Source organism: Oryx dammah, unplaced genomic scaffold (assembly GCF_014754425.2).
Source record: "Oryx dammah isolate SB20612 unplaced genomic scaffold, SCBI_Odam_1.1 HiC_scaffold_13, whole genome shotgun sequence".
Taxonomy (NCBI): domain Eukaryota; kingdom Metazoa; phylum Chordata; class Mammalia; order Artiodactyla; family Bovidae; genus Oryx; species Oryx dammah.
The window spans coordinates 12,898,529-12,925,619 of record NW_024070197.1 but is presented as its reverse complement, the minus strand read 5'-3'; the positions used below and the strand labels follow the sequence as shown (position 1 = coordinate 12,925,619).

The window sequence follows — 27,091 nt, the reverse complement described above, 5'->3', positions numbered from 1 at the left end:
CTGAACCTAACTGTCCCTTTGAAAAGAGTTGGCAAAATGGAGCATCAGCTTCTCTACATTATATTAATATTTCATAATTTGAAGATTTATATTCTTTTTCATCCCATGATTCCACAATCTCTCCGTTTCTCCTATGACTCGGTTCTCCAAGGGGGCAAGATTCCTGAGCCAGGTGGGAGGAGGGGCGGGGGCGGGGGTGGGGTGGGGGGGGTTGGCGGCGCGGCAGGAGACGGCTGTGGGAAGCCACAAGAAGAGAATCTGGGATCTGAAACACAAGATACCATTTGACTTTCCCAGCAGTGAGCGAGGGTTCTGGGACCGTGTGACCACAAGAGGCCCGAAGGGTCAAGTTCAGAGGTGGGTACGGCCGCAAGCCAACCCCTCCCCCACCTCCCGCGGAGCCTGGCAGTAAGAGGTCCCGGGCACCCCACTTCTCACCAGCCAGCCCAGAGCCAGAGGTCCAGGGGCGCAACCTTTCGAGGACGCCTGGCGCCACCCCCAGGCTTTCTGATGTGGAAACTGAGCCTGCCAGGGCTGCGCAGCTGAGAGGCTGCGGTGCAGCCAGCGACCTGATTCCTCGGGGCAGGGTAGCCAAGACACGCCCTCCGGGTCCTCACTCTCGTGGGAAAGTGCGGCAGGGCAGGGGTGGCCCCGACTGGGACCGGGCGGATGGAGCCAGGGAAGGTGAGTCCAGCGTGGCCCCTGCTCAAATGAGGAAGAGAGGGTCTGGCCTGACCTGCTTTCCCAGGAGCCTGGGGGACTTTCGCATCTGTGTTTCTAAGCCCCGGTGGCTGCTGGGGAGGTTGTGGCCTCCGGCTGGGGAGGCACCGACTTCCAGGGAAAAGGCCAGCTTTTCAGGGAAGGTGCTGTCCCTTTGTCTGAGGTGGCCTCTGTGCTCTGCCCTGGGGAGGTGGGCTCGAGAAGGGGGGGTGGCTCCCAGCTCATTGTGGGGAGGGTCGCCTCATCTGGGGAAGGGTCTAGACTGATGGGGGAGGCAGACACCCCGTTTCCTCCTGGGGAATTTATAGCTTGTACTTCAATACTGGAGGAGGGCATGACAATCCACTCCAGTATTCTTGCCTGGACCATCCCATGGACAAGGAGCCTAGCGGGCTACAATCCATAGCATCGCACAGAGCTGAACATGACTGAGGCAACAGCACCCACGCACTTCAAAACTAGGGACAAGATTCAGTCTCATCAAGTGTTCCCAGTAAGACGGCTGGTTCAAGCGACACCACTCAGTGAGCTAGTCTGATGGAGGAGGGCAGGACCCCGAGGACCACTAGACCAGGCTCAGAGGGCAAAGCGCTTGGCAGCGGCCACAGGGTTGGAAACTGGCAGGGTAGAAGGTAGACCCAGATTCGATTCGTCTCACTCCTTACAGGTGAGGATGATGTCGGCAACTGTGCCAGAGGCCCTAGGAAATTTCGCTGGATCCACTCAGCCATCCACTGGATCCACTGGATCCACTGGATCCATCATATTATCACCACCATGATGACTCAGAGGGGGATACTGACACCCAGAGAGATCAGATGCTACTCTGCCACAGGCAGAACTGATACTCACACTCAGGTCATCTTAACTCCAAAATCCATTGTCGCTACGGGGTCCCCCAGAAAGCAGATACTTAGAGTTGCTGTTGTTCAGTCGCTAAGTTGTATCCAACTCTTTGCAACCCCATGGACTGCAGGACACCAGGCTTCCCTGTCCTTCACCATTTCCCGGAGTCTGCTCAAACCCACGTTCATAGAGTCAGTGATGTCATCCAACCATCTCATCCTCTGTCATCCCCTTCTCCTCCTGCCTTCAATCTTTCCCAGCATCAAGGGCTTTTCAAATGAGTCAGTTCTTTGCATCAGGTGGCCTAGAGTTAGGAGGGCAAAAGGTTTGTGGAGAGCAGCATGTGGGAAAGGGGGTGTGGGGGAAGTGGGAGTGGGTAGGGGACCAGTGGGCCAGGATAGCCCCAGGGGCAGCTCTGGAAGCAGACTGCCCATGAGGAATCCCACAGTGGACAGAAAATGGCCAGACCTCTGACCCCACCTGGCTCTGCCAATGGCCAGAATCCCCAGCTGGCAAGCTGAGGCAGACCCTGAAGGAGCCAACTGTCAGCCATCTACACGCCGGGCAGCTGGGCCACAAGTCCTTTCTTCAAAAGGCATCCAAGCAGCGTGCCTCTGTGGCAGCCCTCCCATACCCTATATTAATAATAGCAATCATTTGAAAATAACAGCTTCCATTTACTGAGAACCTACTCCACGCCAGCCTGCACCAACATGTGTTAACGCCTTTGACCCTCGCTGCAATCCTGTGAGACGTGCACTGGTTTCACCCCGTGTTATAGATGAGAAAACTGAGGTTCAGAGAGGGTGAGTCACTTGCCCAGGGTCACACAGCTGCTAAGTGGCAGAACTGGGGTTTGAAGACCCTCAATTAAAGCATGAGCCTCATTTACAGATGAGGACACTGAGGCCCTGCAGCACACCTCCTGTCAGTCCGCCATCACCCCGCTGGGGTGGCTCTGCCTTACCCCTGACATTCCCAGAACCCCGCTGCCACCCCCATCCCCCCAGGGCAGATGCTGATATCCACAAACCCCTCCCACTGCATCTCCCCTGTCTGATCAACGCAGTGAATTGGGGGGCAGGGGGAGGCTGTCCAGTCTTCAAACTCGCCTGGGGAGAATGTTGCAATCTTCTGACTCAGCAGCAGCATGCGTGCAGACCCAGCAGGAGGGAGAAAGGGGAAGATTAAGTCTTGGCCCAAGCCCCAAAATGGGCTATGCAGCCTGGTGCCAAGGATTCCAGCAGTTGCCAAGGCCCCAGGGTGGGGAGGAAGCAGGAGGTGCAGGCCGGCCTCCAGGAAGCTGGCCTGCATTCACCCCTGGGGGTGGGGTGGAGCCCGGGAGCTGTCTGCTGACCCAGGAGGGACTTGCAGCTCAAAACTGTGTGACTGGGAGGCTATGTGACCTTGGGCAAGTCCCTTCCCATCCCAGCTCAGCATCTCTGTTTCCCTCTTGTCTGCAAAATCGCTTGCTCTTCCCAAGCCTCTCTTAAATCTAACTCAGCCCTGCTGCAAGGCAATCTTCTCTCCATCTGCTCCACCCTCCCTGGCCTACCGAAGAGCACCTGAGCAAGAGTGCAGACTCAGGCATGCAACCTTGCCTCTCCTGTGCCCTAGTTTCCCCATCTAAATGATTCCTTCCCAGGAAGTGGCTAGGATGAGACCTGAGAGGGGAGTCTGACAGTCTCTGGGACTAATGAGCATCCCTTGCAAGTCTGTGGTGCAGCAATCAAGATGCTGGGGCCACAGAGACCTGGTTTAAAATCATGCTTCCCCCACCCATCTCTCATCATGTTCCCCTAGACAGTGACTTCACTGCTCTGTGTCCCCTTCTTTCCTTTTGAAATGGAGATTTACACTGAATTTTCCTTACCGGGTGTTAAGAGAATGAAGTTAGCCTGTTCCTAAGTAGGAACTCGGGCAGAGCAAATGGGCCTATCTAGTCTCATCTCTGGGTGGAAAGCATGACAAGAAAGGCCTGGCCTGGGGGCTTCCCTGGTGGTCCAGTGGCTAAGACTACAAGACTCGGAACTCCCAATGCCAGGGACCCAGGGTTCAATGCCTGGCCGGGGATCGAGATCCCGCATGCCACAACTGAGACGTCACATGCTGCAACTATAAACAAAAGAGCCCGAATGACACAGTGACGATCAAAGATCCCACGAACCACACACTAAGACCCGGTGCAGTCAACTTAATTAATTAATTAAAAAATTACAAATAATCAAAGGCCTGGCCTGGTGGTGAAGGCGCACAACGTGAAGCGTGGATACCCTTCATTCCTTCAGTCAGCCATTCACTCTGCACACCTGGTGTCCATCTGCCCAGAAATCCTGGGAGGCAGAAGCTGTCATCATTCCCAACCATAAAGTCACAAGGAAGGCCCAGAGGGGGAAAGCCTCCTATCCAAGGTCACACAGCTAACACGCAGCAGAACTAGGGCTCAAACCCAGCATGTTGAATCAATGAAATTGGTCCTGCCATTGAAAATTTGGGTTAATGGATTAATAAGAATTGGTATTATTCCTATGCCAGGTTATAACAGGAAGAATGGTTATAATGGGAAGAATAATAATAGCAGCTACATTGTATCAAGCACTTTCTATAGTTCATGACCTACAGAATGGAAGCATGTTTTCTTGATTTAGTCTGTTTTATAAATGAGGAAGGAGAAGGCAATGGCACCCCACTCCAGTACTCTTGCCTGGAAAATCCCATGGACGGAGGAGCCTGGTGGGCTACAGTCCATGGGGTCACTAAGAGTCAGACACAACTGAGCGACTTCACTTTCACTTTTCACTTTCATGCACTAGAGAAGGAAATGGCAACCCACTCCAGTGTTCTTGCCTGGAGAATCCCAGGGACGGGGGAGCCTAGTGGGCTGGCGTCTGTGGGGTCGCACAGAGTCGGACACGACTGAAGCGACTTAGCAGCATAAATGAGGAAACTAAGCCTCCATAAGGTTCAGTAACTGCTGCAGGTCACAAAGCTCATGAAAGCTGGAGACAGGACTCCTCAGTCAGAAGCAAAGAGGACAAAGGCCAGGAATTATGCCAATAAGAACTTAGGGTCTGACCAGCCCAATCTTCTCCTTTTAGGAGAAATGGAGGCCCCCAAGGGCAAGAAAGCTGGCCCAGAATCACAGCCTTCTGGCTGTGGGACTTCACTTCCCTCTTGGGACTGTGAGCAGGTATAATCGTGGCCCTTCCTTCCCCAGAGAGGTTTAAAGAAGGACAAGAGGAGAAGAAGCAGTAGGAGGCAGTATGACCAGGTACAAAGGTTGGCCTGCGTGGGGAAAGTGGTTAGACACCAAGCAGAACTTCCCAGCCTCATCTGGGAAGTTTCTGGGACTCATCCAGGGGCCGCCCCTGCGGGTGGGGGGGGCGCCCTCCAGAGCTCATGGCCCAGAGAGGGGAGACCCTAGTCCTCCCCGACAAGGGTTCAGGGAGCAAGGGGGGAAGGAGGGGGGAGCCATCCTGGTTCCGCATCCTCCATTCCCGACACAAGAGGGAGGCGGCTGTGGGAGCTGGGACTTTCCTGAGCAGCAGAAGATTCTGGGAAATTAGAGACAGCTGCGGGGCGGGGCTGACTCCAGGCCTCCCTTCTCTTCCCTCCCCTCAGTCCCTGCTGGTTCCCCAAGCATGCCTCCCTCTGCCCCAAGGAGGCCCCCCTCCAACTGATCCCCCTCCCCCAGCCCATGGCCGCCACCCCGAGACCCTCAGATCTTCTCCCTCAGAATTTGCCTCCACGCTCACAGCCTCTTCAGATCTCATCTTCCCTCAAGCCCTTCTTCCCCCACCCTCCACTTTCTCCTCCTCTCTCAGAGCCACTGGCCTCACTTAGTTCTTCTCTCTCTCCCTCAGACCCTCACCTCCCCCCTCAGACCCTCACTTCCTCCCTCAGACCACCTACTTCCCTCTTGGACCTGTCTTCCTCCATCATATCCTCCTCCCTCAGACCCTTTCATCCCTCCTCCACCCTCAGATTCAGAACCAGCAGCATCCTCTCTTTCGGCCCCTCTAAGCCCCCTCTAGGCCGAAAGCAGACACCCCCTCCCCAGTCCCGTCTGGGCCCAGAGTCATTGCCCCACCTGCAGCAAGGGAGCCAGGGCATGGGAGGACCTTGGGCATCCTTCTAACCCTACCTCCTGGGGTCATCACCTTGACAAGCCTCGCTTCTCCCAGGCTCAACTGCTCTCTGTACAGTGGGGCAGTGCTCTACACCCCATCCCTCCCCTGTGCTGGAGAGTCACCAGAGGTGAGGGCTGAGTGGGTGGGAACGCCAGACTTCCCAACCTAATTCCCTCACCTCTTCCCTTGTAGCCCCCACAACTCTGGGGGCAAGGGTTGATTTCAGCCTCATTTTCCAGAACAAACTGAGGCTCAAGAGAAACGACCTAAGGTTCGCTGTCAGCAAGGGGTGGAAGTGGGACTTGAACCCAGATCTTACCCCCAGACGCTCTCCTTTTACAGGGCACCGAGGGGGAGACCCAGAGAGGCAGAAAGGAGAGAAGCAGGGAAGAGAGTGAGGCTTCTGTCTGCCCAAGCTGCTCCTGACATCACCGGGGTGGAGTCCCAGTCTTGGGCGAAGTCCCTTCCTGAGAACCGGGGGCCTTACACCCATTTTCAGGGTCCCAGGATGGGGAGACAAGGCGACAAGGCGGGACTGGAGGCTGCGGGACGGAGACCAGGGAAAGAGATCCACAGACCGGGGGAGACACACAAAACCAGGAAGGCCCTGCGTGCCGCCTGGACAGACCCGGGGTGCAGCACCCACTCCCTAGCCCCTTTAGGTCCCCCAAGTCTTCCGCTCCACCTCCCGTAAGTCAGTGACCGGGACTCAACCCCAGCGACAGCCCCGCCTCCAGGGAAATCCGGGAAAGCCCCGAGCGGCTTGGCCCCTCCCCGGGGCGGGGAGAAGGGCGGCAAGGGCGGGGTCATGGGAGAGGCCCGCCTCCGTCCTTCCCTCCCCCTGGCTCCACCGCCCCCAGCTCCAGCCTGCCTCTGAGTCATGCCCCCAACCAGCCTGGCCTGTTCCCCACCCACCAACCCCGCCCAGGATGGGAGGGGGACGCGGGGGCAGAAGGGAAGCCCGCCGGCCCCCGTCTTCTGGACCCGGGCTTTGCCCGCTGTGACTCTGATCTTGTGGCCCTACGGCTCTTGCTGTCTCCCCGTCTCCCTCTCACCGCCTCTCACGACCTCTGGACCCCTTTCGCCACATCTGTTTCTCTGTGTATCGAGGATTTCGGGGGCACCCACCCTGTGCCCGGAGGCTTAGGCTGGGTCATGGGACCTCGAGGGGAGAGACACGTTCACGGTTTCTCTGTGCTCTCCCCACCGAACATTCGCCCCCACCACACGCCCCCAGCGAAGTTCACACCCCAAGCTGAGCAGGCACATGGAGGAGGCAGAGATGGGGGCAGGGCAGGCAGAGGGACCGTGCCCGGGCGCCCGCCGAGGGTAGTCCCTGCTCTGGGTGCGTCTTCTCGCTCCCACAAAGGAGGAAACGACTCACAGAAGGGAAGTGCCTGGTCAAGGTCACCCAGCGAGGAAGTGGAGCCTGGAATCGAACCCACGTCCTGGCGACCCCAAGGGCCTCTGGGAACTGCCTCCCTGGGGAGGTGGGGTCGGGGGGAGAGGAAGAGGCTGAGAAGCAGACAGCGCTCCAGAGACAGACACACGGAAAGGGATGCGCAGAGACGATGGAGACAGAGATAGTGAGAACAGAGAGAGACACAGAGATAGAGAGACATCCATCCAGACCCTCGAGTCAGGGACAGTTCCAGACTGAGATGCGGAGATAGAGACCTACAGCCAGAAAGAGACACTCACACACACGCGCGCGCACACACACACACATACACACGGAGACGCAGCCTGAGGCCCGCAGCCGCAGGGGTGGGGACCCCGCGACCCCGCCTCCTTCCCAGCCCCTGCCCGCCCCCGCCCCCCGCCGAGGCCCAGACGCCCCGGGCGCCGCGGGGCCGGGAGGGGGCGGGCGTGGGGCGCGGCACGGGCGGGGCGATCGGCGGGCGGCACCGCGGGACGGCGGGAGCGGCGGCGGGTCCAGGAAACCCCTGGGGCGGACGGGTGGCCCCGGGGGGGCCGGGGGCGGGGAGGCGGGCGGCCGGCACCGCCCGGGCCGACAAAAGTCCCTTCAGTTCAGCCGGCGGCAGGGGAAGTCCCGGCGCTCGGCGCAACCACCCTCCCGTGCCGCCGAGCCCAGCCGCGCTCCGGCCGCCCGCTCGGCCGCCGTCCCCGGCGGCCCCATGCCCCGATGCCCCGCGGGGACCATGGACGAGGGGCCCGTGGACCTGCGCACCCGGCCCAAGGCCACTGGACCCCCGGGCGCCGCGCTGCCGCTCCGCAAGCGCCCTCTGCGCGCGCCCTCCCCGGAGCCCGCCGCCCCGCGCGGCGCTGCGGGCCCCGTCGTCCCCCCGGATCCCCTCCGCGGTGGCTCCGACACACCGGCTGTGCCCGCGCCCCCTCACGGCCTGGCGCGACCAGAGGCAATTTACTACCAGGGTGAGTGGCTTCCGCAGGTTATGGCCGGGTGGGGGGCAGGCAGTGCAGAGGGTCACCACCCGAGTCAGGCGGCAGAGCTCCGACCTTAACACAGGGGGGCCACAGGAGCCGAGGGACAAAAGCCAAGGTCCCAAGGACACAGAGAGGGGGTTCCTGGGGAGTTGCGGGCAGAGCCTGAGGTCCCAGGGGTGCAGATATGGGAGCTCAGAGAGCCAGCACCTTGGGACACCAGAGCTCTAGGAAGCTGGGTGTCCGAAATCCTGAGATCTGAGACCCACCTATAGGGAACCAGGAGACAGTGCCTAGCAGTCCAGATATCGGGTCTCAGGGAGTCAAGTCCCAGGAACACAGAATTATAAACTCTTAAGAACCCAGATATATAGGGTTATAAGGAATCAGCAGCTGGACCCAAGAAGCAGGGGGTTTGGGGATCCTTGAACTTTACGTGGGGTCAAAGGCAGTGAGGGGAACAGAGGCTGGGGTTCTAAGAAGACATATCCCCATTTGTCAAAATCTCGGGAACCCAGATGTCGGGAAAAGATGGGAACAGAGTGGGAGTACGGAGCACCCCAATATCTGGGATCACAAAACCCAAGGAAACCGGTCCCAATACCAGGGGTCCTAAGAGTCTGCAGGACAGAGACCTGGGGTTCCAAGCACCCACTTCTGTGTGCTTGCAAGTGATCAGTGTCTCACTGGTGTCACGAGGTCAGGAGGCCTTAGGGGGGATTTGGGGACTGAGGATTCTAAGAACTGGGGGGCAGGACTGGGGAGTTCTGGGCCTCAAGGATATAGGGCCAGGGAGGATTTGGGGGTCTCTGGGCAGAAGGCCTGAGGGCACCAAGGCCTGGCATTGAACATACAAGGACCAGGAAACTTGGGATTTCAGGAATGGAGCCCCCAAGGACCAGGAGATGACAGAGAACAGGCACTCTTCTTCCCATCCTGTCTCCGTCCCTGATATCCAGGAGGGGGCAGCCTCTCCCACAGCTGTGCCTGCGTCACAATCTCCGTGTGACCCCCAGAGCTGCAGAGACCTCAGGCCTTGGGCCTCTAAAACTTTGCCCGGTTTCTGCACCTTTCATCCCCTCAGGGTACAGCTTCAAGCCCTCCATCAGGAGGCCTGTCACTGCTTTCTCCCCTTTCCCATTCCCCCATGAAAACCTGAGCCTCAGTTTTCCCCATCTGAGTGATGGGTAGATGTAGATTTGCCCGCTACCTCGGTGCCTTCCAGCAGTTTGATCTATGCCGGATTCTGGCACTATATGCACTCTCCCCAAACTCGGTACACATTCATCCCACCCCCTACACCTGGTGTTTCATCCACCCTTACCTTCCTCAGCCACAAATTCACTCAGCAAACTGGTCCTGAGGTCCCCATGCTGGGCGATAGTGCAGAATCTTTGCCTAGTAGAAGATGAGGGGGTCAGACAGAAATAAAGATAAGTGACAATGTCCAGGGCTGGGGAGGGGAGCTGCAGGAGCGCAGAGGAGGGCTGTGGTAGAGGAGTTTGTCTTGGGCCTTGAAGACTCAGGAGGAGATACAGAAGGGACCAAGGGAAAAGGGGCAGGTGACACAGAGTGAAAGCCTGGAGCTGGGTGCAGGCTGATGATCTGTGGGCTTGGCCTCATGCATGTCCTTTCTCTTACCAGGACCTTTACTGTCCCTGTACCCCACCCCGACCATGGGTTCCCCCTTTCCTCTGCTGAACTTGCCTACACCTCTGTACCCCATGGTGTGCTCCATGGAACACCCCCTGTCAGCTGACATCGCCATGGCCACGCGAGCTGATGAGGATGGAGATACGTGAGTGACAGTCCCCCATTCATGGAGGGGAGTAGAAGGGTGGGGAGGCCAACCCTCCTCCCACCTCACCCACCCACTGCAACACAGGGGCACTCAGCATGAGCTTTCAAGTTACCTGCACCGAGTTAGAATCCTGTCTCCCCGCCTATGCAACTTTGAGGAAGCCCCTTTCCCTTTCTGAGCCTGTTTCCTCTTTTGAAAAATGGGTACCCTGAGAACCCTTACCTCCCAGGACTGTTTTTGAAGCAGTGGGGCTTTAAAGTTTTTACCAAAAGCCAAAAATGAGAAAGACATTTTACAGATTGACTTATTATATGAATTATATATGTTAAGCTCCTTGCACAGAGCCTTGTAGACTGAAAGTGCTCAATCTGTATTAATTAATGTTATTATTATCATTATTACCTTTTGCTAAGCACACACACATATATAAACTTGAAATAAAAATTGCACAGAACAAAACAGCACTCATGCTTACAACATAGGAGCTACTTTGGGGTTTTCTATTCTAGTCATGTCGCTGTTTCCTGGTCATAGCCCACTAAATTAATTTGACAATTTTTTAAGTTGATTTCATAAATCTCATGGTCTTATCATCTATTATTTGAAGAACAGGCTTCTGAGCTGCATGAAGCCACCGAGAAATCCTGCATGGGAGCATTTAGCCCAGGCCTAGCACTCAAAAAAAAAACACTTGACCACCATGGTTATTATGGTAATTCTACCAACCTCGGATGGAATCTCAGCTGGTCACTTTCTCACACCTCTCTGCCTCAGTTTCCCCCTGTACAAACAAGAACCACAAGATGAAGGTCTCTATGAGGCAGAAAAGAAATGATTTCAATAAAGCAATTATCTAGGAATGGGCTTGGGGACTCTGGAAACCACAGGGGGAGATGCAAGGAAAGTGGGGGAGGGGTCTCCACCACTGGCCCCTGAGTGACTTCACATCCCCAAGCCTCAGTTTCCCTATCTGGAAATCAGGCCTCATGATCACAATGCGGATTCAGTGCAGTGAAGTACAGCACTTAGAGTGCATAGAACAGGGCACACAGTCGGTGCTCGGTACAGGGGAGTGGATTTTGTTGGAACAGAGCTCCCAGGGTGGTTGTGGACTATCCTTGCGAACCCAAGCAGGACAAAGTGTCTGAGTTATAAATGTATCTTTATATATATGTATATATATACAGATAAATATATTTATACACAAAGGCCTCGGTAAAACTAGTTCCCGCCGCCTCTGGGTACCTGTGGGGTCATCTGTGAAATAGATTCAATTTGTCTCTGTCCCCAGGGGTGGTTTGTTTGCAGCCTGTGAAAGCCGGGTGCAGAAGACCTGGCACACCACTCTCCAGCCCCACGCCCCAGCCTCCCTCCCCGCCCTCCCCCCTCTCCCCCAAAGCAAACACTTCTGCCTCAGCTGCCTGGTGGGGGAAATCCCTTCCCGCAGAACTTGACCGCAGCCCAGCTGCTCTGCCTTCCCCACGTCAGCACCCGTCACTCACTCGCAGCCTCCCCCTCCTGGCGCTCCCTCTAACCTTAACCCCTTCCGCTGGGGCCGAGGCTTTACCGGAATGGGCAGCGGGCCGGGCGGGGGCGGGGGTGGGGGGACACGCTAGGTCTGGATCCCCAAAGGGGCAATGCTACGGTTGGGAGGCTGGACTTCGAGGTATTCAGGGCAGTAAGATCTCAGGGCATTTGCAATCACCCACCCACCCCCTCCCAAAGGTCTGGCAGTGGGGAGCTGGAAGTCTGAGTTTCCACGAGGTGGTGGGGAGGGGGGACGCGTTCTGAGTCCCGGAGGGCAGAAGTTGGGGTACTACATGCCTTGACCGCTGAGCGAGTAAGGCGCCGGGCGGCAGGGCAGCCGGGAGAGCCTAAGACTCGGCGCGATGGGGACAGCCTGTACCCGCCAAGAGTTAGGGCATCGTATGCCAGGGTCGCAGGAGGATGCATGCCAGGATGTGGGGGACAGAGAGGCAGCTGGAGTCTGAACCCTGAGGCATGGAGTTCTAGGGGGGTCCCCTGGCTGGAGCAATTGGGGTCCTTTCTTACCCCCCAGGTAACTAGAGAGAGCTCTTTGGGTCGGGCTCCCCTCTCCGCCTCATTCGAGGATGGAAGTTGGGGTGCCGGGGTGGCCAGGGTAGATCCCCGAAGGGCCAGGCTTCCCTCCCCAGGGAGCAGGAAGCGGAGCCCCGCCCAGCAGACCTGTTACTGGAAGTCCGAGGGCTGGGCCGCCCCTCCCGTCCCCACTTCCTCCAGCCCCGCCCCACCCCCTGCGGCCCGCGCGTTTATGGGAACTCAGGCCTGGACGGTTTCTCTGAAATCATTTCTCCCTCTGCCCTCGCTTAACCCCGCCCGCCCCGAAGGGGACCCAGGCGGGGCGTCCTGAGAGATGCGGGGAGGGGACGGAGCCTTTCCCCGGGGGCCCCTGGCCCAGGTCCGACCCCTTCCCCGAGATTTCTTTTTCAAATGTGGCTCTCCCGGTTCAGTATCCGGGTTCAGCGTTTCACCTGCAGAATCTTCCTGGGAGCTGGGAGCTATTGCGGGAGATACTTTACCGAGGAGAAACCCGAGGCTGTAAAGGGCCACGTGACTTTGCCCACGCTTCAGGGCAAGAGAGATTTACAATGCTGGCTCAGCCCCCGCAAAGCCCTCAGGTGCGGCAGAACTTCTCTGCCTCCAGCATCTAGGAGGTGGATTCTAGAAGTCTATTCCGCCGTGGGGAGGACCACCGTTCACCTCTCTTAGCGTGGCCCAAGTTTGGCAGCAAGCAGCGGCGGGTGAGAAGGAAGTTGACCCCAGTAAGTGGCCTTTAAATAGAGGTTGTGGGGCCTGTGTAACTTCAGCCAGCCTTATGGACTCAGCGCCAGCGTCCCCCACCCCGCTACAGTCATCCCAGATTGTCCTCAGCTCTGAATGGCTCTTCCAGCTTCGGGGGCCCTGAGAAGCTGGCAGGAGGTTTAAAGGGTTCTCCAGCTCAGTGCCCGAGGGGATGGAGACAGCAGGACTGGGCAGAGGGAGAATTCGAGGTGCTCTGTAGTTTCAACTGGGCCTCAGGGATCTCACAGGGAATATGGCAGCTGGAGCGGCCTTTCAGAGAGTTGGGGCCAGAAGGCTGGGCCTTCTATGCCCACACGGACCAGTCAGCGGATGCCACTGGGTGGCGTCTACCCACCCCCATGACCTGGGCAAGCAGCCCTTTTCAGCGGCGGGTAATTCCCAGAGAGAGCTGAGACTTGACAACCTTCCCAGAAGCTGAGGAAATGGAGTCCTTCAGTCCTAAAGTGGGGATCTGGGTTGCGCAGTCAGGCCTCCCAAGCAACGACCATCATCCCTGTTTGTCCCACCTGTGCCGTCATCTCCCTTCTGGACAAAACTTGCCCCATGTACCTATTCTTGGGTTGGAGGCTGAATGTGATCTCCAGTCACCACAGATGGAGACCATCCAGTTCATCCCCAACCCATTCCACAGATGAGAAAACTGTGGCCTGGGACGGGGTGAGCACATGGTCCCCAGCTTCAAGGATGGTCAGGGAGCCTTGAGAGGGCCTCGTCTATTCAGGGTGTTTGTGGAGCACTTTCTCAGCACCAACCACTGTCGTAGGCACTGGAAAAATGCTTTACCTGGTGGAGCTGACATTCTATCGAGGGAGATTCAGACAGGAAACAAAGTGTAAGATGTCAGGTGATGATGTGGAGGAAAATAAACCCTGGGGGTGGGAGGGAGCCGCTGCTGTACCATTTTAGCAGAGGCCCCAGTGAGGGGAGTTAGCCCTAAAGATATGGGGGCGGAGGAGATACTGTTCCTGGCAGAGGGAAAAGCCAGTGCAAAGGCCTAGGAGGCAAGCATGCTTGGTATGTTTGAGGGACAGCAAGGAGGCTAGTGGCCAGAGTGAACTGAGGAGAGTGAACAGAGATGACATCAAAAGGAATCGAAGAGGGAGAGACAAGATCACCTCTGGGCCTGTGGGCCATGGTGAGGACTTTGAGAATTCCGTACAGAAAAGGGGCATGATCTGACTTAGCTTCTAAAAGGGTTTCTCTAGCTGCTATGTGGGGGGCAGACAGCAGAGCACTGTGGAAGTAGAGAGGCCAGTAAAGAGGGAGATGATGGTGCCTGAACCGGGATGGAGGGAATGGGGAGCAGTGGTTGGATACCCGCATCACGTCTAAAGCATCCTGCGCATTCTGGAGTTAGCACTGCTAAGCATACAGGGGTGAGAGGTGGGCACTCTCATGCCTGTGACTCTCCACCCCCAGGCCACTCCACATTGCCGTGGTGCAGGGCAATCTGCCAGCTGTGCATCGCCTCGTCAACCTCTTCCAGCACGGCGGCCGGGAGCTGGATATCTACAACAACCTCCGGCAGGTGAGGCTGGGGACCTGATGCCTAGGGGAAGAAGGGCTGGGGCCCCTGACGCTTCAATCTGAGGGAGGAGGTGCTCAGATTTCTGGTTCAGACTACTGCTGGGGGTCAGGACTCGGAGACTCTGAGGGAGGCAGGACTGGGTCGCCGGGCAGGAAACAGGAGTCCCTCACAGTCTCTCTTCCCCAGACACCGCTACACCTGGCTGTTATCACCACCTTGCCGTCTGTGGTCCGGCTCCTGGTGATGGCCGGTGCCAGCCCCATGGCACTGGACCGCCACGGCCAGACGGCAGCCCACCTGGCGTGCGAGCACCGCAGCCCCGCCTGCCTGCGGGCCCTGCTGGACAGCGCGGCCGGGGTAACCATGGACCTGGAGGCCCGCAATTACGATGGTGAGCACCTACCCGGGCGCTGGGTGGGGGCTGTCTGGTAGAACCTGGAGTCCTTCTGAGGCTGCAAAACCCCAGGCCTACGTTTAACTGAGTCTCCTGCTCTTTCAGGGCTCACCGCCCTGCACGTGGCCGTCAACACCGAGTGCCAAGAAGCGGTGCTGCTCTTGTTGGAGCATGGCGCGGACATCGACGCGGTGGTGAGCGCGCTTGGTGGGGGGCGCGCCTGGAGGAGCAAGGAGGGGCGGGGCCAACGGAGCGGGGCTCGAAGTACCTAAGGAAACAAATGCTGGACCCAGCCGTTGGGATGCGGGCCTCCAGTTGCTTGGGCAGAGCAAGGGGACGCTCAAAACTTTCCTTCCTTGCCGCAGGACATTAAGAGCGGCCGCTCCCCACTCATCCACGCCGTGGAAAACAACAGCCTGAGCATGGTCCAGCTGCTGCTGCAGGTGGGTGCGGCCCCTTTATGCGGCCTCTCGCCCACCGTCTCCTCTGGCCCTGACCGCCTGTCGCTCCATCCCTGCCACCGACCCCTCCTCCTTCCAGCTCTTGCACTTGTGCTTGCTACGCTTCCAGCCCCGACCCTTCCTCCTAGGCCTCCTTCCGCCAACCCTAGGACTTCACTCCTCCAGATTACGAACCAGTCCTGGGCCATCTCGCATTCCTTCCTCTAAACCCCAAAACGTTCCAGGCCCCTCCCAGCTAGAGTCTTGCTGACCCTTGTCTTCTGGCTTTGGCCCAGTCCCCGCGCTGTCCTCCCGCCCTCACTCCGTCCACGATCAGGCCCAGACCCCTGTACCCGTCTCTTCTCTGACCCCGCCCCCTTTACCTTGGCCCTGGCTGCCTAGTCCTTCGTCGCCGGATTCGGTGCCGCCCCGCGACCCTCTTGGTCCCGCCCCGCGACCCTCTTGGTCCCGCCCCTGTTTCCAGTTTCCACCCGTCTCTGACCATCCCCGGGTCTGGCCCCGCCCCAGCGTGTGGCCCCGCCCCTCACGCTGGCCCCGCCCCTGGGTCCCGCCCCCTTCCACCCAGGCGGTGGTCCTGACCCGCGCCTCCCCGCCCGCAGCACGGCGCCAACGTGAACGCGCAGATGTACTCCGGCAGCTCTGCGCTGCACTCGGCGTCCGGCCGCGGGCTCCTCCCGCTCGTGCGCACGCTGGTCCGCAGCGGCGCAGACAGCGGCCTCAAGAACTGTCACAACGACACACCGCTCATGGTGGCGCGCAGCCGCCGGGTGAGTGCGCACGCTGGTGGCGGTGGGGGGTTGCGGGAGTTGGTGGGGGGTCGGGGCTGAATGGGGGGTGGTTCTGTGCCCGAGCGCCGGTCTGCAAGGATGGACAGATGAGTGGCAGGTGTGTGCAAGGGATGCGGCAGTGTGCGTGTGCGCGTAAGTGCCAGGGCGTGGAGGCGAGCCGGTGCAGCCTGACGCGTGGGTGTGAGTTCTAGGCAGAGGAGAGACTGAGGCCCGAAGAAAGGAAGTGACTTGCCCTCTTGCACGTCCTGAGAGAGAGGCGAGGCTCCCTGAGCTAGGAGACTCGGGAACCGGGAACCGGGAGAAATGGAGAGAGGCAGGGCTGTGTGGGCAGGGCTGGCCCGGAGGTGATCATGCAGCGTCCCACAGGTCATCGACATCCTGAGAGGCAAGGCCACACGGCCTGCTCCGGCATCGCAGCCGGAGCCCTCCCCGGACCGGAGCACCACCACGTCCCCTGAGAGCAGCAGCCGCCTCAGCTCCAACGGTGAGAAGCCAGGCCGCAGGCCAGCCCCCCAGCTCCCAGAACCCAGGGGCCGGGACCCCCAGCCTCCTCCTCCCTGGCTCTGGCCGTCCTCACCCCCTCCTCTCTCTTCTCTTCCCGCAGGCCTTCTGTCAGCATCACCACCCTCCTCTCCCTCCCAGTCTCCCCCCAAGGACCCTTCTGGATTCCCCGTGGCTCCCCCCAGTTTCTTCCTTCCTCCCTCATCTCCACCGACCTTCCTGCCCTATGCCGGGGTCCTCCGAGCCCCTGGCCGGCCGGTGCCCCCCTCCCCAGCTCCAGGAGGTAGCTGAGAGGAATGGGGGGGCAGATCTTGGACTCGTGAGGAGGGACCTCGCTACGCTGTAGGGACAGCCCTCCTGGAAACTGTGAAGATCTCACTCTGGCCCCCCCCCAACCCAGTCTTCTGGATCAGGATTTGCACAGAGGCACATATATTTACCCATAACCCCCCCTCTTCTCAGCACGGATATTCTTCCATCTCAGCCCCGCCCCCAACCCAGGACTCTTACCCCCATTTTTCTCAGGCATCCTGGTCTCCCAGTCTTTTGTCTGGAACTGCCCCCAAACGTTCATTTCCTTCTCCTCTCCCAGAGCTGGTGGAACCAAGGAACAGCTCTCCCTTCTGCACTCTACCCACTTCAGAGAGGAGGGAGAGATGGGCTGACTCCTGGCACTGATATCCATGTAAATTATTAGGCGTTTTGGTTGGATTTCTTTTGTAATAAACTATTTTTGTACCATATCCCTGGCTTTGCTAGGTCTCTTACATGAGGTTGGGAGGAAGTGTGTGTGTGTGTGTGTGTGTGTGTGTGTGTGTGCGCGCACAGGCACACACCTGGATGCCATATCCAGCTGACTCAACGTGAGTCTCAGACTAACAATGACAGGTGTGGGCGATGCTGGGACTTCCGGGTGTGTTGTAAACATCATTGTGTCACTGTGCCATTGTTTTTGGAGAGTAATGTGAAGTGTGATATCTTACCAGAGGACCCTACTGGATTCCATAGTAACCTTGGGGGGGTGCGTGTGTGTGTGTCTCTCAAGGACTCTGCGGTTTGTATGGTCCCTGCGGTACCACAGCTGACTGTGTTGACCTGTTGTAAACTGTTTATTCCAGCTGTCTCTGGGTCTCCATGCATGAGTGTTCTTAACACTGAGACCTGTAGTTATTGTGTGATTGTTTCTGTGTGACCACTTTGCTTTGTGTATCACATTTATTCAGTGGCTCCAGGGCACCCCCCCACCAACATACATACATACGTATATATATAAATACACACACATATGTATATATGCGTAGATATATACATATATGAGCTTCCCAGGTGGCAGTAGTGGTTAAAGAACCTCCCCTGCTGGTGCAGGGGCCATAAGAGACACAGGTTCGATCAGGAAGATCTGGAGGAGAGCATGGCAATCCACTCCAGTATTCTTGCTAGAGAATCCCATAGACAGGGGAGCCTGCTGGGTTACAATCCATAGGGTCACAGAGTTGAATACAACTGAAGCAACTTAGCACATGTACACACACACGTATACATATATACATATGTGTATATAATTATACACACACACACATATTTATATAGGCCTCACTGTGGGGCTTGTGGGATCCTAATTCCCCGACCAGGGATTGAAACTTCGCCCACTGCATTGGAAGGCAGATTCTTAACCACTGGCTCCCCCACCCTGGGAAGTCCCCAGATATATTTTTGACTCTGTGGACACCTTTCTTATATATCAGTCAGGGTTTGCATTCATTCCCTGTTGCCACTCTAACAAAGCACCACAAACTCAGTACCTTAAAACAGCACAACTTCATCCTCCTACAGTCCTGAAGTTCAGCAGTCCAAAATCAGCCTCACCAAGTCAAAGTGCCAGGAGAGCTTCCCTCTGGAAGCCAGAGAGGAGAATCTGTCCCCTTGCATTATCCAGCCCACAGAGGCCACCTGCATTCCTTGGCTCACGGCCCCGTCCTTGTATCAGAGCAATTTCTGTCTTCCATTTGCACATCTACTCTGATCTCCTGTCTCCCTCTTACGAGGTCCCTCTGATTCCCTGGGGTCCACCCAGATAATCCAGGATAACCTCCCTTCTCAAGACCATTAACTTCCTCACGTCTGCCAAATCCTTTTTGCCATATAAAGGAACAGTCACAGATTTCCAGGGGTTAAGATGTGGATACCATTGGGAGTTTTATTCAGCCAACTCCTTGCCTTCAGTCAGAGAAACAACATTACTAGCAAAAGGTATATGGATAAGAGATTCGATAAAGGGATTTGCTTGGGGACTTCCTTGGTAGTCCAGTGGTTATGACTCTGCACTCCCAGTGCAGGGGGCCTGGGTTCAATCCTTGGTCAGGAAACTAGATCCCACATGCCACAACTAAGAGTCTGCATGCTACAGCTAAAGATCCCACATGATGCAGCCAAATAAGCTAACATATAAATAATAAATAAATTTATTCTCTAAGAGTTCTGGAGGCCAGAAGTTCAAAATCAAGGTGTCAATAGGCCACACTCCCTCCAAAGCCTCTTGGAGAGAATCTATCCTTGCCTCTCCCAGCTTCCAGTCGCAGCTGGCACTCCTTGGCTTGTGGCCGAATCTCTCCCATCTCTACCTCCCTCTTCACGTGGCCTCCTTCTCTGTGTATCTGTGTCTTCTTTTCTGTCTCTTATAAGGACCATTTTCATTGGGCTTAGGACCCACCCAGACCCCATCCAGCACATGATCTCATTCTTGACATCCTAACCTGAAGTGCATCTGCAGAGACCCTTTTTCCAAATAAGATCACATTCACAATTTCTGGGGTGTTCGGAATGTTTCCTTGGGGGAGGCCTCCATTCAACCCAGGGCTTCTCAGTTAGTGCGAGTGGTAAAGAATCTGCCTGTCAATGCAGGAGATGCAGAAAATTCCCCTGGAGAAGGAAATGGCAACCCACTCCAGGATTCTTGCCTGGAGAATCCCGTGGACAGAAGAGCCTGACAGGCTGCAGTCTGTGGGGTTGCAAAGAGACACAACTGACCACACACACACACACGGCTCAGCCCACTACATGGGGGACTTTTGGGCGCTGTAAGCAGCTGCATGTGAGAACTTCCCTTGTGATAATCCCACCACATGAGCAAGGTCATGTGCAATGACTGGTCTCTCCAGCAGACAGTGAGCTCTTGGAGGGCAGTGTCCTCTTGCTGCCTGACCCACAGCAGCCAGCACACTGCCTGGCACGGAGCAGACCCCTGAGAAATGATGGCAGAATGCACTACGGTGTCTATGATTCTTCATGGCTGTGTCTGATCCCTTGTCCCACTGTGTGGCCAACGTGGGGGCAAATATTAGCAGCAACGTATTGACCATGCGTGCTAAGTTGCTTCAGTCACATCAGACTCTTTGAGACCCCGTGGACTGTAGCCCGCCAGGCTCCTCTGCCGGTGGGATCCTCCAGGCAGGAATACTGGAGTGGGTTGCCATTCCCTCCTCCAGGGGATCCTCCTAACCCAGGGATTGAACCCCTGTCTCTTACGTCTCGTGTACTGGCAGGTGGGTTCTTTACCACGAGCACCACCTGGGAAGTCCCACATTGACCATAATGGTGCCCATATTCCAGATGGGAAGACTGAGACTCACAGAGAGCAAGCTGCCTGTCCAAGGCCAGGTCTGCTTCCTCCTAAACCCACGTTCACAGTCCCTGGGCCCTCTTGACTCACAGGAAGGTAGTGTGTGGTTGTGTCCATTATTTTAAGTGTGTGCATGGGCACCTGTGTGTGGAAAGGAGAGCAGGTGTGTGATTGAGAGCACAGGCCCGGAGTCAGAACTGGGTTCAAGTCCTGCCCTTCTGCTCCCTAGCTGTGTGACCTGGGTTGGGTGACTTTCATAGCCCTGAGCCTCCACGTCCTCAACTGTAAAATGAGAATAATGTCCACTTCTCGGGGTCAATGGATTGATGATGGTTTGATGAGAGGAGAGGTACCAGCCTCATCTTTGGCCTGGAATGTGTGTGTCAGGATCTCCTTGTATCTGTGGGTCCAGACGGTGGGTGATGTGCCTCTTTGTGTGTGGGAAACTATCTCTGGGTTCAAAAGCTGAACCCAGCCCCTGACCTTGGCAAGCTACTTCTCTAAAACAAAGGATCTGGCTTCTCCACGAATGGAAATCCCCACTCAGCCTCCTGACCTTGGGACTGGTGTCCTTCCACACTCAGCCCCCTTCCCCTGAAGAAAGGCAGACTCCTAGGGGGTAGAGAGGAGGGTCATAGAAAGGGTCTCCAGCCCCCCTACACCAGCCCTCCCAGAATTAAACACGCCTCCCTCAACCAGTGCCACCAAGACCTTTCTCATCTGTGAAAGTCCTTGCATTCTTGAGCCAGAAGTCATACTTCCGAAGCAGTTCTCCACGAGCCTCACTCCTGTTGCAAAGTTTCACTTGTAACCACCACCCTGGGCAAGCCCGCATGCTCAGTCAGAGAATATCACCTCCAAGTGCCTGCATTGCTGTTTCTGTGTGCTGTGCTCAGTCACTCAGTTGTGTCTGACTCTTTGCAGCCCCATGGACTGTAACCGCCAGGCTCCTCTGTCCATGGATTTTCCCAAGCAAGAATACTGGAGTGGGTTGCCATTTCCTTCTCCAGCAGATCTTCCCAACCCACCAATTGAACCCTTGTCTCCTGCATTGGCAGGTGGATTCTGTACCACCAGCACCACCTGGGAAGCTCCAAGTACATGCAAGAAATCTTCCAAATCTTAAATATGGGTGCTATTCCCCTCAAATGCTTTTAAGAGCATTAGAACTAAACAGAGTGCATCAGCTGGTTGATAAGGATTTGATGAGAGTGTAGGTGTGAGTTCCAGGTATGTGAGCAGACCCTCAGGTCAGCCACACCACCATTTAACAGAAAGGGAGACTGAGGCCCAGAAAGGGGAGACTCTGACTTGGTGCAGCGATGAGTCCGGGATTCCATGATTTACCTTCACCAAGCGATGGGATTCATCATCAAGAGTGCAACCACCAATACCGTGTACCTTCTGATATGATGCTCAGAGAAGGACACAGCATCAGTTTTATAATAGTCCTGCCACCAGAATCTGATCACAAGGAAATGTCGGAAAAACCCAATCCTAGACATTGTTACAAAAGAACTAAGAAGTGGCCTGTGATTGATTCAAAACGTCAAGTTCATGAAACACAAAGATAGGCTGAGTGATTGTACCAGACTGAAGGACACTAAAAAAGACATCAAAACTAAGGGCATGAACTTCCCTGGCGGTCCAGCGGCTAAGACTTCGCCTTCCAGTGCAGCGGGTGTGGGTTCCATCCCTGGGGGCGGAGCTGGTATCCCACATGGCATGTGGCCAAAAAGCCAAAAGGTAAAATAGAAGCAATATTGTAACAAATTCAATAAAGACTTTTAAAATAGTCCACATTAAAAAAAAAAAAAAACTAAATGCTGCTTGTGATCTCAGATTGAATACTGGACTGAAAAAAACTGCTTGCTATGAAGGATAGTTTGGAAACAACTGGAGATTTGAATATAAACTGTGTTGTTAGATGTCAGTATTGGGTCACTGTTAAATGTCCTGCTGTTGATAACCATACGGTGACTGTGTAAGAGAATGTCTTTAGATTCTAAGCAAAAAGGCATAAAATCTGAAATTTACTCTCAAACTGTTCGAGAAAAGAAGAGCAAATAATAAAGCAAATTGGCAAACCGTCGACTGGTCAATCTGGGTGAAGGGTATACAAGACGTCTTTGTCCTATTCTTGCGACTTTTCTGTAAGTTTTAAATGATTTCGAAGCAGAGAAGAGTCTTCAAATTAAGTCATAGTTTTAAGGCTCCACGTTTCTAAGAGGATAAGTCTGTGCACGCATCTGTGCTCAGACCTCGGGGAGTCGGAAAAGTGAACTTGCTGCTTCAGACTGCTTTGGGGTGTGACCTGGGTTTTAGGGTGTGTTTAAGGTCTAGGGATGTGGTCAAGGCCCTAGGGGCGTGGCCAAAGTTTCAGGCGTGGCCAGAATGAGGGGCCGGCCAAATCCTTGGGTGTGGCCAGAGTCTCAGAGGTGTGGCCAGAGTCTACCAATAGGGCCTGAAAAACTGAGTTCCCAAGGGAGGAGGTAAATCTGTGCATAGAGCGCCCTCTTGTGGCTATCCTGGTGTGTGGCCTCCAGTTTTAAAAACTGTTCAGTCGCTCAGTCGTGTCCGACTCCTTGAGACCCCATGGACGGCAGCTCGCCAGGCCTCCCTGTCCATCAACATCTCCCGGAGCTTACTCAAACTCGTGTCCAACGAGTCGGTGATGCCATCCAACCATCTCGTCCTCTGTCGTCTCCTTCTTTTCCTGCCCTCAATCTTTCGCAGCATCAGGGTCTTTTCAAATAAGTCAGTTCTTCATATTAGGTGGCCAAAGTATTGGAGCTTCAGCTTCAGCATTAGTCCTTCCAATGAATATTCAGGACTGATTTCCTTTAGGATGGACTGGTTGGATCTCCCTGCAGTCGAAGGGACTCTCAAAGAGTCTTCTCAAAACCACGTGTCAAAAGCATTAATTCTTCGATGCTCAGCTTTCTTTATGGTCCAACTCTCACATCCATACATGACTACTGGAAAAACCATAGCTTTGACTAGATGGACCTTTGTTGGCAAAGTAATGTCTCTGCTTTTTAATATGCTGTCTAGATTGGTCATAACTTTTCTTTCAAAGAGCAAGTGTCTTTTAATTTCATGGATCCACTCACCATCTGCAGTGATTTTGGACGCCAAGAAAATAGTCTGTCACTGTTTCCACTGTTTCCCCATCTATTTGCCATGAAGTTGTGGGACTAGATGTCATGATCTTAGTTTTCTGAATGTTGAGTTTTAAGCCAACTTTTCCACTCTCTTCTTTCATTTTCATCAAGAGGTTCTTCAGTTCTTCTTCACTTTCTGCCATGAGGGTGGTGTCATCTGCATATCTGAGGTTATTGATATTTCTCCCGGCAATCTTGATTCCAGCTTGTGCTTCTTCCAGCCCAGCATTTCTCATGTTGTACTCTGCATTTAAGTTAAATAAGCGTGGTGACAATATACAGCCTTGATGTACTCCTTTCCCTATTTGGAACCAGTCTGTTGTTCCATGTCTAGTTCTAACTGTTGCTTCCTGACCTGCATACAGATTTCTCAAGAGGCGAGTCAGGTGGTCTGGTATTTTCATCTCTTTAAGAATTTTCCAGAGTTTGTTGTGGTCCACCCAATGAAAAGCTTTGGCGTAGTCAATAAAGCAGAAATAGATGTTTTTCTGGAAGTCTTGCTTTTTTGATGATCCAGCGGATGTTGGCAATCTGATCTTTGGTTCCTATGCCTTTTCTAAATCCAGCTTGAACATCTGGAAGTTCACAGTTCATGAACTGTTGAAGCCTAGCTTGGAGAATTTTGAGCATTACTTTGCTAACGTGTGAGATGAGTGCAATTGTGCGGAAGTTTGAGCATTCTTTGGCATTGCCTTTCTTTGGGATTGGAATGAAAACTGACCTTTTCCAGTCCTGTGGCCAGTGCTGAGTTTTCCAAATTTGCTGGCTTATTGAGTGAAGCACTTTCACAGCATCATTTTTCAGGATTTGAAGTAGCTCAACTGGAATTCCATCACCTCCACTAGCTTTGTTCATAGTGATGCTTCCTGAGGCCTACTTGACTTTGCATTCCAGAATGTCTGGCTCTAGGTTGGTGATCACACCGTTGTGATTATCTGGGTCGTGAAGATCTTTTTTGTATCATTATTCTGTGTATTCTTGCCACCTCTTCTTAATATCTTCTGCTTCTGTTAGGTCCAGACCATTTCTGTCCTTTATTGTGCCCATCTTTGCATGAAATCACTCCCTATTTCCCTCTAACTCCCTTCCTTCAGCCCCAGGCAATCCCTAATATACTTTTCTGTCTCTGTAGATTTGCCTATTCTGGACATTTTATATAAATCAAATCATATAACGTGTGGTCTTTTATGACTGGCTTCTTTTACTTTAGCGTAATGTTTCTGAGGTTCATCCATTCCTTTTAATGGTCAAATGATATTCCATCGTATATTGCATTCAATTTACCCATTTGTTTGTTCTCATCTGACAGACATTTAAGTTGTTTACACAAATCTTTGTGTGGATATATGTTTTTAAATGTTATCTCTTTCTTTTTGGCTATGCTGGGTCTTCATTGCCACACGGGCTTTTATCTAGTCGTGGCAAGTGGCAGGGGTGGGTACTCTCTAGTTGCGGTGGACAGGCTTCTCATTGCAGTGACTTATCATGTTGTGGAGCAGGGGCTCTAAGCTGAGCAGGCTTCAGTAGTTGCAGCTTGAGAGCTCAGTAGTTGTGGCTCCCAGCTCTGCAACACGGGCTCAATAGTTGTGGGACACGGGCTTTCTTGCTCCAGGGCATGTGGGATCTTCCCGGATCAAGAATCAAACCTGTGTCCCCTGCATTGGCAGGCAGATTCTTTACCCCTGAGCCACCAGGGAAGCTCCTGGACATATGTTTTTAATTCTCTGCGATAGGTCGAGATAGGCATGGAACTCCTGGACCATGTGATGACACTGTTTAACATTTTGAAGAGCTACCAAACTATTTTCTGCAGCAGCTGCAACATTTTACATCCTCACTAGCAGTGCCTGAGGCTTCCAGTTTCTTCACAGCCTCTCCAATACTTGTTATTGTCTGTCTTTGGAGGAGGGAGCGCTGCACAGCTTGTGGGATGTTAGTCCCCAGACCAAGGATGGCATCTATGCCCCCTGCATTGGAAGCACAGAGTCTTAATCACTGGACCACCAGGGAAATCCTAGTATCTGTATTTTTTATTACAGCCTTCCTGGCAGGTGTGAAGTTGGATCTCCTTGTGGTTTCGATTTTCGTTTCCCTAACTGATCATGTCTTTTTCAGTATCTTTTCTTATCATCACTTCGTTTGTATCCGCTTTGCAGCTACATGAACTCTTAACCAGTTTGCCATATGTGATCCAGATATTTTTAAAGCATTAACGATATCCTCGGAGTTCCCTTTGCTGTGTCTTACATTTCATGCTCAGCGTTACCACTCATGATTTCATCCTATTATCACAAACAATGCATTCCCCAGGTAATATAGTGTACTGGTTCTGCAATTTTTTTTACTTGGTATAAAAAAGGAGGGAATGGCCACCCACTACAGTATTCTTGCCTACAAAATCCCACGGACAGAGGAGCCTGCAGGGCTAGTCCATGGGGTCGCAAAAAGAGTGGGACATGACTGAGCAGACACATGTAAATAATATTGTGTTATACTAACTCCTCTGTACTTGCTGGTTTGTTTTTTCCTAAAGTCATTGTATTAGTTTCCTGTTGCTGCTGTAACAAAGAACCACGAACTGAGTGGCTTAAAACAACACATTTCTCTCACCGTCCTGGGGACCAGAAGCCCCAGATCAGTGTGCTGGCAAGGCTGCGCTCTCTCTGAAGGCTCTAGGGGAGTGTCCTTCCTTGCCTTTTCCTAGCTTCTGGCTTCTGCCAGCAATCCTTGGCTTATATATGCACCACTCCAACCGCTGCCCCCATCGTCACATGGCTTTCTCCCAGGCAGTATACCTGTTTTTGCATCCCAGTTTCCAGTCATACTGGACGTAGTGTGTGTATACTCAGTCGCTCAGTCGTTCTCAATTCTTTGTGACCCGGTGGACTACAGCCCACCAGGCTCCTCTGTCTATGGGATTTTCCAAGCAAGAATTCTGGAGTGGGTTGCCATTTCCTCCTCCAGGGGATCTTCCAGGGATGGAACTCGAGTCTCTGGCGTCTCCTGCATGGGCAGGTGGATTCTTTACCACTGGGCCACCTGGGAAGACTGGATGTATGGCACCCCTCATCTAAACCTGGTTAAAGCCTACAAAACCTCATTTTCTAGCTCCATTCATAGGTTCTAGTGGACACAAATGGGGGAGGGGGACTATTCAACCCAGTAACACTCATCATTACGTTTTTACGATTCGCACTATTGGCATGTGTGTCCATTTCATTCATTTGGACTGCTGTATGCAAGTCCTTTGTGGAAGGATGCCACAATGTATTCATTCCTTCTCCTCATAATGAAACTTGCTTTGTCTTCAGTTTTCTCCATTTCCGACAAGGCTTCAATTAATATCCCTGAACCTGTCTCCTGGAGTTTTTTAGGGCAGTATTTTTCAACCTGCCCAACAAGATCCATTAGTGGGTTGTGAAATCAATTTAGTGGGTTGCAAACACAATTTTCCCTTTAATGAAATGAAATTAACTAGAAGATACGAGAGCGCATGTGCATAGATGGGGTAAGGCTTGCCCCATGGAACTGTTTCAGGTATATAATGTCTCAATGTGAGCAAAAGTGTTTACAAGCCACGGCTGTGAAGGACGGAGCTGGCAATGGACTTGCCCTGTCAAGGCTTTGTTGGATCCTGTCAAATCTCTCTCAAACCTGATTTGTCCATTCACACTTCCATCAACTCCTGGTCAACACTTGGCATGGTCAAAATTTTGAACTTTTGCCAGGCCAGTGGGTTGTCACCCTGCTTCCTGGAGGTGGAAACTGAGGCTCAGAGAGAGCAGGAAGTCAAGGAGCTGGGAGGTAGACCCTTCTGTCCTGACTACAAAGACCCAGTCTTCATTTAGTTTGAGATGAAAATTCAAAGATTCCACAAATTAAGGATTCTCAGGTT

The 27,091-nt window shown here is 54.1% G+C and overlaps 1 protein-coding gene and 1 long non-coding RNA gene across 4 annotated transcripts in view; one reads left to right on the top strand and one right to left on the bottom strand.

The window, feature by feature from the left end:
• Positions 1 to 27,091, bottom strand: part of LOC120872347 — a 45,462-nt gene that overhangs the window by 4,126 nt on the left and 14,245 nt on the right. The window contains exons 1-3 of one of the 3 annotated variants that reach the window (XR_005723227.1): positions 11,953 to 12,121; positions 10,627 to 10,681; positions 9,424 to 9,497 (exon numbers count right to left, since the gene is read on the bottom strand). This is a non-coding gene — a long non-coding RNA (uncharacterized LOC120872347). Of the gene's footprint in view, positions 1 to 9,423; positions 9,498 to 10,626; positions 10,682 to 11,952; positions 12,122 to 27,091 lie in introns of those variants that run through there. The other 2 variants (XR_005723226.1, XR_005723228.1) reach the window with 2 other exon arrangements.
• On the top strand, positions 7,671 to 17,156 carry BCL3 (BCL3 transcription coactivator). Its single transcript, XM_040252577.1, has 9 exons — positions 7,671 to 8,090; positions 9,744 to 9,897; positions 14,161 to 14,269; positions 14,456 to 14,660; positions 14,769 to 14,857; positions 15,029 to 15,106; positions 15,724 to 15,891; positions 16,279 to 16,396; positions 16,517 to 17,156. Exons 1-9 carry the CDS (start codon positions 7,835 to 7,837, stop codon positions 16,702 to 16,704), a joined length of 1,365 nt encoding a protein of 454 aa, XP_040108511.1. The 5' UTR covers positions 7,671 to 7,834; the 3' UTR covers positions 16,705 to 17,156.

Excerpts from the sequence above, each read along its gene's own strand:
- BCL3 (XM_040252577.1), top strand. The coding sequence starts at position 7,835 with ATGCCCCGATGCCCCGCGGGGACCATGGACGAGGGGCCCGTGGACCTG. Across the intron at positions 9,898-14,160 it reads GCTGATGAGGATGGAGATAC|GCCACTCCACATTGCCGTGG; the intron begins GTGAGTGACAGT and ends CTCCACCCCCAG. Across the intron at positions 14,858-15,028 it reads GCGCGGACATCGACGCGGTG|GACATTAAGAGCGGCCGCTC; the intron begins GTGAGCGCGCTT and ends TCCTTGCCGCAG.